Source organism: Lissotriton helveticus, chromosome 2_2 (assembly GCF_964261635.1).
Source record: "Lissotriton helveticus chromosome 2_2, aLisHel1.1, whole genome shotgun sequence".
In the NCBI taxonomy this organism is placed as follows: Eukaryota; Metazoa; Chordata; class Amphibia; order Caudata; family Salamandridae; genus Lissotriton; species Lissotriton helveticus.
The window spans coordinates 337,415,411-337,434,121 of NC_136060.1; the positions used below are offsets into that span (position 1 = coordinate 337,415,411).

Sequence of the window (18,711 nt, forward strand, 5' to 3'; positions counted from 1 at the left end):
TATCCCACCTTTCGCTCTGCTGCTCGACTACTTGTTTACATTTTTCCAGTGCTCGTCTCAGAAGAGAAGTAGTTTGTCGATCTACATCTTGGTCAACTTCATTGTAAACCTCCAGACCTTCTGTTGCTAACCTTTGTTTTTTCATTACATAATCTTGAGGGTCAGTTTTCTCGTTTTGCAACTCCTCAGATTCAAGCTTTCTGTAAAGTTCTCCACTTTTCTAGGGGTCATCATTTACATTAAAAAAGAACAGAATTAAAATATATATTTTGTTGTCTCAACTTGTTATGGACAATGCAGATATAATCTCTTTTGTGCGAGGAAGGGAAATGTTTCAATAGGGACACATACAAGGACTATTACAGACAAACATTTGCTTAAATACTTTATAACATCAATCATTTTATTGCAATTACTTATTTTGTTAGTGGTTTTACATTGGGCTGGAGATGTTTCGTGGTTATTTCAGAGTACTGCAGCAGTCAACATTAGAGGAAATAGATGGTAGGGTACATAGTGATTGAACAACTTCATTAGATAAAGAAGCAACACCTTCTTCCCGCAATAAAGGGACGAAAACGCCACTCCAGGGCAGTAAAATGTTCTGCTTTATTCTGGCATAAATTAACATATGCTTCATGGAGTGCCATGTTCGTCCCTTTATTGTAGGATGATGGAGATATATATATATATATATATATATATATATATATATATATATATATATACATATATATATACATATATATACATATACATATACATATATATACATATATATATATATATATATATCCAAGAGTGGAGAAGTGTGGCTCAGTGGTTAGAGGCGGCAGACCCGGAATCTGAGATCGACCGTGGACCAGGGTTCGATTCCCCGCCTCGGCGGGTCTAGGGCTCATAAATTCCACGGTCTCGACAATTCTCGCTCCGGTGCCTACTCGACTCACGGGGTCACACTCTGCGACTCTGGGCAATAGCTTGCTTAATCTCCACATCGGCCCCTCGCGGCGGGATGCCTGGCTTTCACCTTGTGGATACCCTGCCGGGGTTTCTCACAGGGGAATACCAGGACGGGTTCCCTAAGCAAGCGCGGAGATGCCCCAGGGTAAGTCCTGCGCTATATAAGTTTCATACATTTACATTTACACAGTGGCTCACTCTGGGCCCCCAGGCGCTCTAGGGCGGTGCGTTCAGAGTACGGCAGAGCCCCTTCGTGATTCAATGATTCCTGTTTGCCAAAGGTGTTTCTCGTGCACTCCCGGTTTCTTAAGAGACTAGAATCCATCATTTCATGCTGTGCAGGTTATTTTAATGTCCTAACCGCTCAGCCAGCAACACCACTCTATGCGTTTCGGCCTCGCAGAGACGTTGATCACGAGACTGTTGTGCATTGCATTTATTCTTTCAATTTAAATAAAGTTTGAACAAAAAACAAAAGTGACATAATTTCCTTATCAGTGGCAGCTAGGGATTATGGGAAATGTAGTACCTAACGTAAAGAGAATATAACTGGTGTATCTCTAAATTAATTCTAAATGCATATATCTTCAGGTGATCATCCTGTGTGTACGTATTGATCCCCACAGTGTGTTTTACTCTCCATGTTTTAACACCTTCATGATATATTGCTTAGAGCTAGCTAGAGCATTATCACCTTGCATGCTGATGACGTGCTCAGCTCGTCATGCAGCACGGTGGCCGTGTGCTGGTGACGAGCTGAGCTTGTCATGGCCTCCGCGGAAAGCCCACGCGGGAATAATTACCCCGCTGTGCTGGGCGTTCCATTGAGCGGGCGTGGCCATGACGAGCTCAGCTCATCATCAGCCCCTGGCCACCGTGCTGCATGACGAGCCGAGCTCGTCATCAGCACCGCGGCGCCACGCGCTGCCCCTCTCCCCCCTGCGCCGCGGGGGAATTAGCCCCGCGGCTATGGGGTTATATAGAGAAACATGAAGAAACAGTTTGGATGCGGAAACAATCCAAATTCCAAAGAGACAAGGAGGACTACCAGGAAGGCCGCATATTTAAGTATGCAAGGAAATACGACAGATTTAAAAGCAGTGAAGGCTTAAGTCTGATTACAGAAACAGGGAGCTTGTCCTCACTCGCATCAACAGATGCCAGTACTAGTGAAGGAGAGGTCGATCAAAGAGAACAAAGACCTAAGTGTTCTTTTTTAGACGAGATGAAGCTGGCGTTGCAGCAAAAGAATTGGGAAAAAGTTATGGGGCCGGCAACAGAAAACAAGAGAGGGCGAGGAAGAGGACGTGGGAACGCCCGAAGAAATCAACAAGAAGAGGCAAGCGGCAGTACAGACCAAAGTTTTGGTGCAAATCGAGTGGCAACAATGACAAGAAGTATGCGGCAGAAATGGAATTAAAAACACCTCCCATTTAAAATGTACAAGGGTCGGAGATGGTGAAGACTAGTCCGAACCAGGAATTGGAAGTAATTAATCTCTCGAAAAAAACTCTGAGTGAATTGGAACTTAATATTTTAAAACGGGGTCTCCTTTTCTGCCCTACAAACGGCATTGATTTGGTTGAAACTAGGATTGATTTATATAAATGTATCCGCAAAGTAAAACTAGCCAAATTGTTCGCTGAAAATGAAAAAATGGCTAAACATCGGAGTCAAACACCTACAGTGACGATGGACTTACCAGCTTGAGATGCTGAACATTTCATTACCCTCATGGAATTAGATCAGGACCCGGCAAATGAAGGGGGTGAGATTCAAACGCATTGTGACCAGCTTGGAGCTGGATGCAGTCAATTGAGACCTCAATCCAAATTTTATCCTCAGCTGGTTCCAGGAAACAAAATAGATTTATTCCATGAATGTGTCATTAAAGATCTTTATCAAGTCAAAAATCCCAAGAACAATGACAATCTTTCTCAAAAAGAACGCAAAGCATTAAACCAACTCAAGAATGATGACACAATTGAAATTAAGATGGCAGACAAAGGGGGAAATGTCGTCATCCTGGAGAAGGAAGCGTACATGCGAGAGGCATACTCGCAGTTAAAAAACAAGGAATATTATAAGAAACCGCAAACCAACCCAACAAAATAATGGAAAGAGGAATTGGATGTGAAACTAGATGGCTGGCTAAAACGTAACTTTCTAAATGAGGATGAAGTTAAATATCTGAAAACAGCCCATCCTAAATTGGCTACCATTTACTTTCTTCCAAAAGTCCATAAGCATCCCACGAAACCACCAGGGAGACCCATTATCTCGGCCAAAGGGGCACTGTTGGAACCAATGGCAAACATTTTAGATGCATTTCTATTACTGTATGTAAAAGGACTGACATCGTATCTGCAAGATACGAGTGATCTGTTGAGACACTTACAGGAAACTCCATGGCAATCAAGTTACAAGTTAATAACTATGGATGTAATATCCTTATACGCTAACATTCAAAATGAAATTGGATTGAGAGCATGCAAACACTTCTTAGCTGATAGAAACATACAATTCACGGATCACAATATCATGCTATTGAAAATGATCCAACTGTGCCTAGAACAGAATGCCTTTATGTTTGGGGATCCAATTTTCAGACAAGTCAAAGGCACAGACTTTTCTTTTAGTCCATGTATGCATGTTTAACCATCGGATTATGGGAACAAACCTGGGCATGGAGCAATGAGAACGAGGAATTTGTCAACAAGACCATAACGTGGCTAAGGTACATCGATGACCTGCTTATACTATGAGATGGGACCAAGGAAGAATTTGCTGAATATTTTCACATTCTAAACAACTCTGATTTCAATTTAAAATTCACATACGATATCAGCGAAACTAGGGTGATATTTTTGGACACTGAAATCTATATTCAAAACAATGAGGCACAAACAACTTTACACCGTAAAAGCACGGCCACCATGCAGTACTACATGCACAAAGTTTCCACCAAGCAAGTCTCATTAAAAATATCCCCTACGGGGAATTCCTCATAATCAATAGGATCTGTTCTACAGAAGCAGAATGGATCAAACATCAACAACAAGCCGAAAAAAGATTTGTAAAAAGAAGCTACAATTCCGGTGCGATCAAGGCTGCACTGAAACTAACGGAATCCAGCAATAGAACTGATCTTCTAAAAGAAAAAGTAGTGGTTCAAAATGAGGAAAACAATATCAGACTGATCACTACCTACTCCACGAGTAACCAACAAGTGATGAAAATATTACAAAAAAAATGGCACATCCTACAAATGGATTCCACCACAGCCCAACTGATGGGAAATCATCCGAACATCACCTACAGAAGAGCCAAAAATTTACGAGACAGACTGGTCCATAGTCATTTTTAACCTAAAAAAAAAAAACCAGAAACTTGGCTCAGACCGAAGGGCTTCTTTAAATGCACAGAGTGCAAAGTGTGTGTTATTGCTGAAAACAAAAAGGAGATCCCAATGGCAAATAAACATGTTTGGAAGATCCAACAATTGATCAACTGCAAGAGCCAATTTGACATATATATCATTGAGTGCCCATGTGCGTTAAAATACGTGGGAAGCACAAAGTGCGAACTGAAAAAACGTATTTTAGTACACGTTCGCGCCACTGTAAATAATGATTGAAGTAATGCTGTGGCAAAGCACATGGAGAAGGTACATGGTGGGAACTGTAACGATCTTAAATTCTTTGCTGTAGAGACTGTAAGCATACATCCACGTGGTGGAGATCGCGAAAAAAATCCTCAGGCAAAAAGAATCCAAACATATCCTGAACTTTCGAACCCGGACGCCGTATGGATTAAACCAGGATGAAGAATTGCATTACCACCTCTGAGCAACCCAAACATGAACATTATCACTACCCCTGATAAGACTTGAAATTTGTCTCCCCTGGAAACAATTTTAATAGCACTTTTTTTTTTGTTTTTTTAGTAATTTAATTTCACCTTTTTCACTTCACATGTATTACACAAAGAGGGCAGCTTTTGTGATTTGGATAAAATAGTTGATATTGTGTGAAAATTGGGATTACACGAAAGATCAAACTGAGACAATCCAGGGAGATACATATATTGTCATATTTACAAATAGCGCGTGTCTTAGAATGTTAAAGATGACCCATAAAAACCTACTGAAGGTAACAATGAGAATTGTAACTAAGCCACTGGAGGAGAGACTGATATTTGGGATCTACACTGCCCACCAGAGGGCGAGAGCTAGCGCTAAGCAATATATCATGAAGGTATTAAAACATGGAGAGTAAAACACACTGTGTGGATCAATATGTACACACAGGATGATCACCTGAAGATATATGCATTTAGAATTAATTTAGAGATACAACAGTTACATTAACTTTACGTTAGGTACTACATGTCCCATAATCCCTAGCTGCCACTGATAAGGAAATTATGTCACTTTTGTTTTTTGTTCAAACTTTATTTAAATTGAAGGCAAAAATGCAATGCACAACAGTCTGATGATCAAGGTCTCTGCGAGACCGAAACGCGTCGGGTGGTAATGCTGGCTGAGCTTTTATGACATTAAAATAACCTGCACAACATGAAATAGTGGATTAGTGGATTGTCGTCTCTTAAGAAACCGGGAGTGCGCGAGAAACGCCTTTGGCAAACAGGAATCATATATATATATATATATATATATAAAATCACATTTCTCCCCTACTGGAGAGCATTGAGCCGCACACGAAACTTGTGGTTTGCTGATTTTATTGAAGGATTTGAACAGCATGTGGCAGAGTCCGACGCGTTTCATTCGCCATGGAACTTTTTCACAGGTAAGCCTTACACCTCGACAGACATTACTGCTCCCAGGTCCGATATTTTCAAGCAAATCTATTTCCTCTGGTGGCTTTTATTTGGAATTCACTTAATCTGTGATAACAAATAGCATTGTGGGACCTGTGGTACAGATAGCTGTCACATTTACTACCCTCCAGTGGGTGGTGTAATTATCATGCTGTTTGGAGCTTTAACACAATCCCAGGCAAAAGTTCCCCCGTGTCAGCCCACTTTCAGAGCTAACTCAGGTCCAATACCGAGGATGGTCCTCGGCGGCACCACATTCTCCTTGTTCGTTTTACCGATTCTCCACAGCTGGTTCCAGGTCGTGGAATGTATGGCGCTCTTTTGGTGGTGCGTTGCTCCTCGGTTGAACCAAACCGACAAAATGTAAAATCACATTTCTCCCCTACTGGAGAGCTTTGAGCCGCACACGAAACTTCTGGTTTGCCGATTTTATTGAAGGATTTGAACAGCATGTGGCAGAGTCCGACGTGTTTCGTTCGCCATGGAACTTTTTCACATGTAAGCCTTACAACTCGACAGACATTACGGCTCCCAGGTCCGATATTTTCAAGCAAATCTATTTCCTCTGGTGGCTTTTATTTGGAATTCACTTCCTGTGATAACAAATAGCATTGTGGGACCTGTGGTTCAGATAGCTGTCACATTTACTACCCTCCAGTGGGCGGTGTAATTATCATGCTGTTTGGAGCTTTAACATGATCCCAGGCAAAAGTTCGCCCGTGTCAGCCCACTTTCAGAGCTTACTCAGGTCCAATCCGAGGATGGTCCTCGGCGGCACCACATTCTCCTTGTTCGTTTTACCGATTCTCCACAGCTGGTTCCAGGTCAGGGAATGTATGGCGCTCTTTTGGTGGAGCATTGCTCCTCGGTTGAATAAATGAATCTTCTTGTTGTATCCTCACAGAGTTGGCGCCTGTTTGTTTAATGACTGACGGGATTGTATATATATATATATATATATATATAAAACAATTTAACATAACATAACATAACATTTCATCGGAGGCCCCATCCCCTTTCTCAATCGCTCTCCAAAGGGGCCTCCTGGCCACTACTGGTTGGGGGATGAAGTATCCTATGCTGCTGAGGGCCGTCGAGGGCCAAGAACCTCTATTGTTGCCACAAGTAAGTCCCACACAGTGGGATTGCGGAGATGTCATCATTTGAGATGTCATCAGTGATGCCATCAGTGATATCATTGACCATGTTGTAAGTGATGTTATATGTGAGGTCATAAGTAGTGCATTGCAGGGAGGGTAAGTTCTAGTTAGGTCAGGTAACTATAACTGCTGAATTTCATGGGTTTTGTATGAGTGAAATCTGAGCCCAACTATAACATCCGTGTAACCTTTGTTTTTTTCAGTGAATATATATATATTAGGAATAAGTAATACAACAAGGATTTGTGTATTAGAACGCTTCATAGAGATGCAAAAGAGTCACAATATATATGGAACTTTCCATCGATCAATCAAGTTAAATGCATATAGTTTATATGACACTGTGTGTTTTAAGATGGCCGCCATGTTTTTTATATCTATAACATTTGCAACTATGGAGATTGATTGTCCTTTTTTAGTCTTTATTCCTATGCACTGAAGTTTTTTTTATGTATTTAAACAGAACTTTGTATGTGGCTCAACATCGTGAACAAGGCCTTGAGGTAACTGCTGAAACAGATGTTAACTCATAAATAAAATAGCCAGACTGAAAATCTATGGAGTGCCGATTCCGCTTCTTTTGTAATATTTGAGGTGCTTTTTATTCCAAGGTTACAGACTCCTTTAAATCTCCTAGGGAGCTTTTTAATTTAATTAATTCTCTCTCCTCCCCTTCAGTCTCCGGCCACACAGATATCTACCAGGACGTCTGTGACAGAATGGCCAGTTTTTTCCACTCTAAGATCACAAACATATACACCGCTTTAGTAACTCAAAACCCTGGAATCCACAACTCAGTCCCCATTGACCTCCCCCCACCTCCGGATAACCCCATAACCCTGGCAGAGAAAGGCAAGTTTTATGCCTTCCCCCCGTCAACAGAGGATACAGACTGCTTGCTAAAGGTATCACTTCCGGCTCCCCTTTGGACTCCTGCCCATTGAGATTCATGAAATTAGGGAGGGAAGTCATTGTACCCACCTCACCTCACTGCTCAATGGAGCAATGTCAGCTGGGCAGTACCCTATCCCTTGGACGACTGTGGTGGTCAAACCTCCTTTGAAAAAACCTTAACTGAATCAGTCTGAACTGAATAATTATGGCCCCATCTCCTTGTTACCTGTCCCAGCAAAAATTCTTGAGAAACATTTGAACTCCCATCTCAGCTCCTACCTAGGGGAATATCAGCTGCTCGACGGCTCGCAGCATGGTTTTAGAAGTGATCACAGCAAGGACACGGCATTAACCTCCAGAATAAATTATATTTGCATTCAGGTTGACGCTGGACATACCACGTTGATTCTTCTTGATCTTACGGAGGCCTTCAACACTATATCCCATCTGAGACTGGTGGACAGGCTTAAGGAAATGGGGGTTGGGGCATTGCCCCTAAGCTGCTCACCTTAATCCTTAGTGAAAATGTTATTCAGCCCCTGGCCAGGTGTTTTGTGGAGTCCCTCAAGGCTCCTCATTGAGCCTGACCCGTTTTAATGTTTATGTTGCTCCTTTGGCCACGGTCGTTCGATCTTTTGGACTGGAGGTGCTGTCCGACGCGGATGACACCCAAATTATGGTGTCCATCACAAATAGCATAGGGGCGTCTGCCACCAATTTTAAAAACTGTATGCAGGCAGTCTCTTCCTGGATGGTAGAAAAATATCTCAGACTTAACGGGGACAAAACTGAAATTTTGATCTTTGGAAACCAACAGCATATCTGGTTCAACGCCTGGTGGCCTGACACACTTAGCCCCTGCCCCGTGTCCCAAGGAAAAAATCTTGGGGTCATTGTGGTCAACTCTCTCTCCTTGGGCTCCCAGATTAATAGAACGGTGTCTACCTGCTTCGGGACTATCAGGATTCTTAGGAAAATTTCACAATTTCTATCCTTCTCCTCTCAAAAGCAGGCAGTCATGACCCTAGTGTTATCTAGGCTAGATTATTGTAATGCCAGCTATTTGGGTATTAGCAAAGGGCTCATTCATCGTCTGCAGCTGGTACAGAATGCCGCAGCCAGACTGGTGATGGGCCTAAATTCCACTCAGTCTCGGCAACTGTTAGTGAGTTACATTGGTTTCCTTTGAACCAGAGAATCCTGTTTAAGGCTCTCAGTCTTACACGCAAGGCCTTCTACAATCTAGGTTCAGAAGGTATCAAAAGTCTCTTCCGCGGTTATGTTCCTACCTAGCTGCCTAGATCAGCCAAATAAAAATCTGTTAGTAGTCCCCAGGTTTAAGAGAGTCAGATGGGGGGGGCAGAGACTTCTCTGTCGCCACCACTAAGCTCCGGAACTCCCTCCCCTCTGCAATTTCAGGACAAGAATCTCTCTCTTCCGAAAGGTCTTGAAGATCTGGCTCTTTACCAGTCTATCAGTATGAGCCCCACAGGTTTCCATTGTCTGATGGCCCTTTCCGCAGCACCTTGATGCCTCTGGGCTAAGTTTGCGCTATACAAGGCCACTATTCATTCATCTTGCGCTAATTAATATATGCAGTTCTACAAATTATATCTTTGTGTAAATATTGAATAATACTCTAATAACAGTGTTATTTATAGGACTAATATGCAACCTTCAATGAACATACAGTAGTTGGAGAAGAAATGAAAGCATTAAATACATTTTCCTAAATGAGCTAAAAATTCCAAGAAATGCTATTCTAAAAGCATAAATGCATATTGTCTCTTAAACATTTCTTGAATAAATGCAATTTAGTTTGAAAACTCGCATAGTGGTATGAATCTTAACAGTCATGTGTTTACTAATATTCTCCCTGACACTATTGTATAATGTTGCTAATAGATTCAGCACGAGTCCACTGACAATCATACCATTTATAGACATATTAGCTAAAATCAATCAATCAATCAATCAGGTCATTTATAGAGCGCACTACTCACCCGTAGGGTCTCAAGGCGCTGGGAGGGGGGGGTGCCGCTACTGCTCGAACAGCCAGGTCTTGAGCTTCTTCCTGAAGGAGAGGTGGTCCTGGGTCAGGCGCAGGTTGGTCGGGAGTGAGTTCCAGGTCTTGGCGGCCAGGTAGGAGAAGGACCTTCCTCCTGTTGTCGCTCTTCGGATGCGGGGGACGGCGGCGAGGGCGTGGTTGGTTGATCTGAGGAGGCGCTTGGGAGTGTAGAAGTTGATCCGGTTGTTGAGGTAGCTCGGGCCTTGGTCGTGTAGGGCTTTGTGTGCGTGGGTGAGGAGACGGAAGGTGATTCTCTTGTTGACCGGGAGCCAGTGCAGATCTCTCAGGTGTCCGGAGATGTGGCTGCGTCGGGGGATGTCGAGGATGAGTCTGGCCGAGGCGTTCTGGATCCGCTGGAGTCTCTTCTGGAGCTTGGCGGTGGTTCCGGCGTAGAGGGCGTTGCCGTAGTCCAGTCGGCTGGTGACGAGGGCCTGGGTGACCGTCTGCCGCGTCTCGGTGGGGATCCATCGGAAGATCTTGCGTAGCATGCGCAGGATGTTGAAGCAAGATGAGGAGACGGCGTTGACTTGTCTGGTCATGGAGAGGGAGGAGTCCAGGATGAAGCCCAGGTTGCGTGCGTGGTCCGTCGGTTTGGGTGCGGTGCCCAGGGCGGGGGGCCACCAGGAGTCGTCCCAGGCGGAGGGCGAGGAGCCCAGGATGAGGACCTCCGTCTTGTCCGAGTTGAGTTTCAGGCGGCTGGTCGTCATCCATTCGGCTACATCTCTCATCCCTTCGTGCAGGTTGGCTCTGGCGGTGGCGGGGTCGTTGGTCAGGGAGAGGATCAGCTGGGTGTCGTCGGCGTAGGAGATTATGTTGAGGTTGTGTTGGCGTGCGATGGCCGCGAGGGGGCTCATGTAGACGTTGAAGAGGGTGGGGCTCAGTGAGGATCCTTGAGGGACGCCGCAGATGACTTTGGTGGCCTCTGACTTGTACGGTGGTAGGCGGACTCTCTGTGTTCTTCCGTCGAGGAAGGAGGTGATCCATTCCAGTGCCTTGTCCTGGATTCCGATGTTGCCGAGGCGCTGTACTAGGGTGCGGTGGCAGACAGTGTCGAAAGCCGCGGAGAGGTCCAGGAGGATGAGGGCCGCTGTTTCTCCGTTGTCCATCAGAGTTCGAAGGTCATCGGTGGCAGCGTATAGGAGTATTAAGAGCACGAAGGTAAAAGTCCCTGTAATAATACATAGTTTGGACCCAATACAAAAATCTAAAATCAAGAACTAAAGTGCAAAAACATGTGAGGTGCTTAATGTGTATAAATTCCTATGTGCTATGCAATATATATCAATATATCAAATTCACCAGGGAGGGCTAGTGTCATTAAACATTCCTATACAAATTGTTACTATGAATGTGACCTGGCACCTGCTGTCACTGTCACTTGACAATTGATTGTCTTAAAGTGAAGATGAAAAAAAGGGTAATGAAGAATAGTTTAGTCTCAAATTGCGAATAGGCTCTAAGATAACTTCCTTAATAGAAGTAAAACAAAATTCATAAAAAGTTATGTAACTCTTCACAGTTGTTAAGGCAGTTGGATACTTTGGAGTCCAGTTCCAAAATGAATTTAAACTCAAGCCAGCGGGGCATTTTCTCTCTGTTGTTCCCTCTTTTCGTTTGTGGAACAGCACCTATGACATAGTAGTTTAAAAGGTAAGATCATTGTCATGTTCCTGTTTAAAGTGTCTGGCCACTGGGTAGGTGTAACCTGAATTGACAATTGCCCTTATATGTTGGAGTATTCTCAGATGCACTTGTAATGTAGTACTGCTAACATATCGAAGCCCACAGGTGCATTCAAGGAACCATATAGCATGATCTGGGCAACCGTTATACAAACCCTTCAGAGCAATAGGCTTCAGGCTAAATGCTGAAATGTAGTCTACTTTGTTTACCCCAAAACGGCAAGCTCTGCATGAGCTGCACTTGTAAAAGCCATTTTTAAGTGAGAGCAATTGGTTCTATCATGTGTGATATTTTTATTACTATTTACCGAGGGACTACTTTGACCCAACTCTGTTTTCATAGATGGAGCCCATCCAAATGTAATGATTGGTCTTTTAGTGACTCGTTGGCCTAGTATGGCATATGTCATTATTGTGGGCCATTGATTGTTAATTATAGATCTTATTTTCCTTTCTTGGCGGCTATATGTAGTGATGAGTCTCACTTCCACTTTAACATTTGGCTCAAGATTGGTACGGTCATGTGAATGCTCACTTTTATTCACAGTGGTGGGGACAGACATTTTACCAAAATTAGATTAAGCAAATATCTGTTATTTGGAATTTTCCTCAAAACTAATTCAGGACTTTGGTTTCTCCAAAATATGGCTGTAGAACTAACTTTTGAGCTCTGTAAGCTCAACCATGTAACAGCAGCTCTCTGTAAACGACATTAGCTGCTGGTTGAAAGCTTAATTAAATGAAAAATCCTTGTGTTTATGTAATGATGCCCTGCATGACCCCGGATGTTTGAATATAAGAGCTTGTGTTTTATCTCCTTCAGCACCATCTTTGTTCTGCCTCTTTCCATGTGGCAGTAGTCCCCCACTATAGATGCTCCCAACCGGGAAGTTTTGGTACTGGTGCACAAACTGTGACACATGCTTCCAATCTCTCTTGGTAGAATTAAGAATCATGATTCCTTATGAGGAACCCTAAAATACAGCCTGTTAGAAACCCCTGGTTGCTGCTACAGATTGTGGTGAATGAGCAATGATAAATAATGGATTAGGCCATTCATGTGACAAGACAAAAAACAAATCAAGGGACAACCAGTATTCCTAGGTACCACGGTGATTATGGGTATAAAAACAATAACACTTTGGAGACCCTCAATGAGTGCTTTAAGTTAAGCACTGCTGAACACATGTATTATGGACGAAACAATATTCGATAGACAAATATTCATCTCATTAATAGGTGCTCTAAGTGAAGGCACAGCACACATGAGAGTGAACAATATGAACCGTGGTCAGAGTGATATTGTCTTTAGATCCCCAACATGTGTTTATTCAGAGGTATGCTGTCTACAATTCATAAGTAGCCAAGTACAAAGCTGTCAACATTTTCACATACAAAATGATTTACCACAGCGTTGTTCATGGCCAAGGGACTGGTAGCAACATATGCAGGTCAACAGCATCAGTTAAAAGAGAAATACCAGTGACCAGCCTATCTTTCAGTTGAGATGAGAGTTTCATAATGGTCCAGCAACTTGTCTAGATGCTCAGATGATACTGAAATGGTGGATTCATTTGAGAGCCTAGTGCAGGGATACTGGCTCTTGGTTAATTGTTCATTGCTCAGTTTATACTTTGATTACTGTCTTAACAGCTTGTGTTATTCCAGTCTTGGCATGTATGTATTTTACTTTCCCTTGCAGATAAGAAGTGCAGGTTCCAATTAAAACTGTTGTATGCTATTTTGTTCGAGTCTATTTTCAAATGTTTCGCCATATTTACACTGCACATAGTCATAGGAGATGTTTTGAGTTGTTAGAGTATTGAGAGAGTCACAGTAGTCTAGTGAAGATTTCAAGTTGGACTTATAATTGATAGGAAATATGTAATTAGGTAATAACACCTATTATTTAACTGACTAGAATCAATTCAATTTCTCATGTGGTCAAATATCAAACCGTAATCCCAATGTATACTTTAGCTAAAACAATATACCTCGCACAATATAAGTTGTCTCTGTGGAGACAGAAATACTTTTTTTCAGCAGACACGTTCTCTGTTGTTCGTTCTTTCTGGTGTGGATGGTGCAAAGCTGTCTTTAACTGGTCTTCAAAATAATGCCTGGTTGCCTTTAAATGTTTCCCAAAATGTCTGAGCTGCTTCTTGTGGATTTTAATAAATTCAATGAAATAACCAAGAGAGTCAACTACGTTGGTTGTGTTTACATCTGGACATTTCTAAGCAACACAGGTGGGCGTCCTAATGCCACCTTATGAGGGCCACCACTATGGAACAAAAGTGTATCAACAGGGGTGTCAAAAAGTCAGGGCATGAAGGACCATAATATGCCCTGAACTAGGTATCAAAATAAATTACAACAGCTCTGCCTTTCACTTTCTGTACTTTTTACAAGGCTGTACTTAACCCATTAAGAAAGTATTTTTAAACAAACCGACTATTAGGTTGCTAGCTATTGGTTGACTAAAGTTGTACTCTTACCCACGGAAAGTAGCATTTGTCACTAGAGAACACAAAGATGTTACCTCCTTGGTAGCTTTTAGTTGCACCTCTTTGTTTCTGGAACTCCATTTTTTACTTCATTGTCTTGCCCCTGCTTTATTGTATTTTAGCAACTATTCAAGTTTTAATTAGGAAAGTTGAGTACTATGCAGTATTAGGATTATAATGATGGTTTTATTTATTATAGCAGAGGTTAGTATCTTGAAAATGTGTTGCAGTCTTGATTTTCCAGAAAAAACGGATTCATAGCATGTGGTTCAAGTCTTGCCATTTATATTATCATTTGCAAGTGATGTGGCAATCTAGTTTGGAGGATAATGCGTAAGAAATAACCTACTTGAGAGGGGAGTAGAAACGACATGAAAATGTGACAATTAGTGGGAGGTAGGCTAGTAGCTGATGGAAGGGTTCCAAGATCAAGCATATATAATCACATATAGTCAACCTTTGATAAAATGAGCTGCGGGGGCATAGTGAATTATGAATTTGCACATGGTGGAGATGTGGAATACTTCTGTGATTGCAAGGTCAAGCACCCGAACAGTGAGGGGTGGTCCTTCCCTAATCATCGCACCATTGAGCAGAGCCTCCCAGGGTATAGAGTCAAAGGGGTAATGGTAGATTAGGCAGTTGATGAATAGGTGGGTGCAGATTCTGCTACTACATTTTATAGAGACTGAGGTTGCTAAAACCAGCAGCCTGTTCTTACAGCCTCCTGAGAGATTGATCCTGCTTAAAATGCATCATTGTTGATGCCTGGAAATGAGGGCCTGTGGTTGTTGCCAGTTGCGGGTTTACAACTTGTGCAGATGTTACACTGGCTTCTGCTTTTGTTGAAAGGTGTGTGCAGATGAAGAGGGGATGCTGATACCAAGGGCTGCTCATAAGGAAGGCAGGCGATGGAGTGCACAACTTATCCACTGCCTTCAAAACAAATACATTAAGTAACATGTCCTCTTTAAGGTAACACGCTAAAGACAGTACAAGGAATTGAGTTACACGCAGTCTCGTAATACTTACTATAGCTGCTGAACTGTTGGTTCCACCTAATCAAATTACCAATGAAGGAAAAAAAATATGTTCACCTCTCACCTCCACTGAAGGTTCTTTGAGGCCAACAAAAATGTAATAGTTGAAGCAGATTGCATGAACTCTGAATTGGTACACAAAATAGATCAAATGTATCATTGCATTATTCTTCAGCTGACATTGTAAAGAAGGCAACATCAGAAACATCACATCTTAAGATAAGAAATTATGGTACTTGGCTGAAGAACTGTTTGCCTGGAATAGTCTACATGCTGTTTATTAAAATGCAAATACAAATATGTTTTAGAGCAACGAGAGTCATCAAAAGAGTGCCATACTATCTGCAGCACAGCTTATAGAAACTGAGCTTTTTCACAATGTGAGTTAACATTAATGTCTGGTGAGGGTATGTACGGCATCAGTATCAGCATCCCCTCTTGTCAGAGAGATATCCACAAATGCGACACCTACCTGCAAGGCAGCTATCAACTCTAGGCTGCTCTAGGAGTAGATAGTGACCTGTTCTGAAACACCTTTCTAAGCAGCAGGTCTCTATGCACACAGATTCATCTCTTGGGAAGTATAAACTGGGAGATAATTCTACATTTGCTTCAACTCGATTAAAAAGCTTTCTGTTCGTTCAGAATTTCCTATTATGTGTCAGAGCCCACTTTAGCAACGGTCTGTGATAGGTTTTCTCCATTTTAGAGATAAGGACAGAGGGAGAACACATTACCATAAATGCGGAAAGTACTGGTTAACAAACGAAAAAATGCATACATGTAAAATACCTCCCACAGAGATGACTAGGGGGGAAATGTGACTTATGAGTGACACAATTCTTTTTTAAAGTTGTAACATATTTCATAGCCAGAAGAAGAATTTTCACAAGCGCACGTTTCTAGGTGCTTGATCACCCCTCTTTAAATATGTCTGCTGAGGGTGGCATGATGGTAGTTTTGGAGAATAACTTATAAAAAAAAGTTTTCAAAGATTGCATTTTCTATGTCACACACATGTAGTGGGGATATAGTAATTGAAATGTGTATGTTTACCTCGGAAACATTTAGAAAATAAATGAAAAATATAATCAAAATCTTTGAAAATACATCATAATTTGTGCTTAATGTTACTCACATGACTGCATTCATCTATTATCTGTGTGCACTCCGAAATGGTAAGTGTCTGTGAAGCACACAATTCTTCAACGAGCAGGGCTTGCAGATTTATGACTGCATTATGAATCTCTAGTGTTTTTGAATTTTCAACAGTCTTTTGGTACTGTAAAGAAGCAACGTATTCCCCAAATTTAGTCTCTTGAGTCTTCAGCTGCTGCACTCTTTCTAATAGAAGCTCTCTGTGGACCTGCAAAAGATGAATTTACGAGCAAATCAAAACTGTTCAGTGCCACCATATATCAAGATTACACTTTAGCTTCAGACCAGTTGATGTTGATCTACTCCTCAGTTGATCATTTCGGACAGGAAAAACCCTTGTTGCAGAATAGGAAAAGAGCTTCTGTTGGAAGTGTAAATTTTAGGAAGTACGAGAACATTCACCAAGCATCGATTGTGATGGATGAAGGTAAATTATTGGGTGGCTCGAAGGTACAGACTAAGACTGCAAGAAAACTATGCTAAGGTCATGTTTTTTTTTTAAATTGTCAGAACTGGGTTCTGCATATGGCATTGTTTGTCAATCAAAAGGCAAAACTAATTTTGAAACAGGACCGATGCCACTCAAAATATCGACGGCATATCTAAGGAGGCTAAATATGTTCCATATGTACTAACCGTGAGTCCTAGGGACCCAAGAAATATGACATTTTCACTAAATGATGCACTCTAGCTTTACTAGATCAGATACTGACTTGATTCTACTTATCAATGACTGAGTTGATTAGTTCATACAATAACTATTTGCACATAATTAGGTACATTTATCGAACAGCCATCCAACCAGATGCCTAGATGCTGAAACTGACAGAGCAGAGAGAAAGAAGATCCCACCTCCTGAGCTAAACACGAGGGCTAGAGGCATGCTGAGTTCTCCACGAACATGATGCCAGGCAAATACCCTGCTGCCTCTGGTGAGACTCCTGTGCAAACATAACAGTGAGTGTGGGGAAAGGGCATTTATGATGCAGAAAACAAGAGGGGTAGGGCAGGCAGGAAGTAAGGGGCAAACATCCAGCACATATCCTAATAGCAAACAGGATTAAAAGTGGAGAAATAAATAGGAGGGTTGCAAGAAAGCTGGACTACATATGGGGAGGAAGAACCAGCATGAAAAGGCAGAAAACTTTGTAAACTTAAAAATCACTGGTGTCAGATTGTGTCAGTTCTGAAGGAGGCAGCCACAGAAAGACCGGAGACCGTGTAGAGATCGGATCTTAGATAAACGTGTCCGCATTCTTTCTCGGATAGAAAGACGCGTAGTCCATTTAATGCTGCAAACTCCTCTCCTGTCGCAGGCTGGCCCTGCTGCCGAGGCCTCCCTAATCAAACGCACTTTCAAGCCCGCTGTCACATCAGAGGTGCTCAGAATGACCATGGGAAAATCGTGGTTTGTCATTCAGCATAAAAGGGCAGACAGCCACCAAGGTATGGTGCTTTTTGTGTCACACACATCACAGCTTACGTTTCAATGCTTTTATAAGTACACAGTATCTAAATGTGCTCCACGAAATGCCCATCATAGAAAATGGGTGATATTAAATCATAAACCATTTTTTTTCACACAACGACTAATATTGTTTCGGTTTATGCGACTCCAAGCTAGAATAAGTTCAAATTAGCATATGGATGATCCTGTTTCAGTTCAATAACATCCGAAAACAAAATAGATAGATATGCAGATTCATAACTCAGAGGTGGTACACGCCACTAAATGGAAATTTAGATATGGGCGATAAGCTTCCCATTGAAATGCTAATCGCTGTCGATTTGTTTCAACGCCTTCACAAGCACATTTCATGATGTCTAGGGTATTACAAGTAGTGCATAAAGAGAATCAAATATATGCCGAAACCTCAGCACAGCATAGTGTGGATCTGTCCATTCAAAGCAGATCTGAATCAGATTATTTCTTAAATGACAAAGCATAATAAAATCCCATGCGACGTTTTACATGATAACATAATACTGTATATATATGTATTCAGAATCCTTTAATTTATGATGCTCAATAGTGCATGCAGTATAGCGAGAATGACATTTTCATTTCGGTGAGAACAAATATACCAGATCAATATAGCTAGAAAGTTACAAGAAACACTATGGTAGAGTTCACAAACATAGTTCCTAATATAAGTTAACGTTGCACACTCAACTTTTAGAAAGGACTACTCCTGCCCTGCACAAACTGTCACGGGTTCCTTCCCAAGGACATCTGCTGTTTGGGCTGCTCTGGTCAGGCAGAGCATAAGGCAGGAAACCCTGGCCCTCAGGTAAGCAGTTCATCCATGTGCCTCACATATTACATCACATAATATACCCACCTTAAAACCCATACTACACAAATAAGAAAGGCCTCGCACACCTCTTAGTATATTC

General features: G+C 42.0%; 1 protein-coding gene across 3 annotated transcripts in view; it reads right to left on the minus strand.

Moving 5' to 3' along the window:
• The window catches only part of EVC2 (EvC ciliary complex subunit 2), a 526,400-nt gene that overhangs the window by 102,512 nt on the left and 405,177 nt on the right, over window positions 1–18,711 (minus strand). For all 3 annotated transcript variants that reach the window (XM_078678486.1, XM_078678485.1, XM_078678484.1), the window contains 2 exons: window positions 16,295–16,522; window positions 9–220 (listed from right to left, as the gene is read on the minus strand). In XM_078678486.1, the coding sequence (XP_078534612.1) occupies window positions 9–220; window positions 16,295–16,522 (440 nt within the window). The remainder of the gene's footprint in view (window positions 1–8; window positions 221–16,294; window positions 16,523–18,711) is intronic.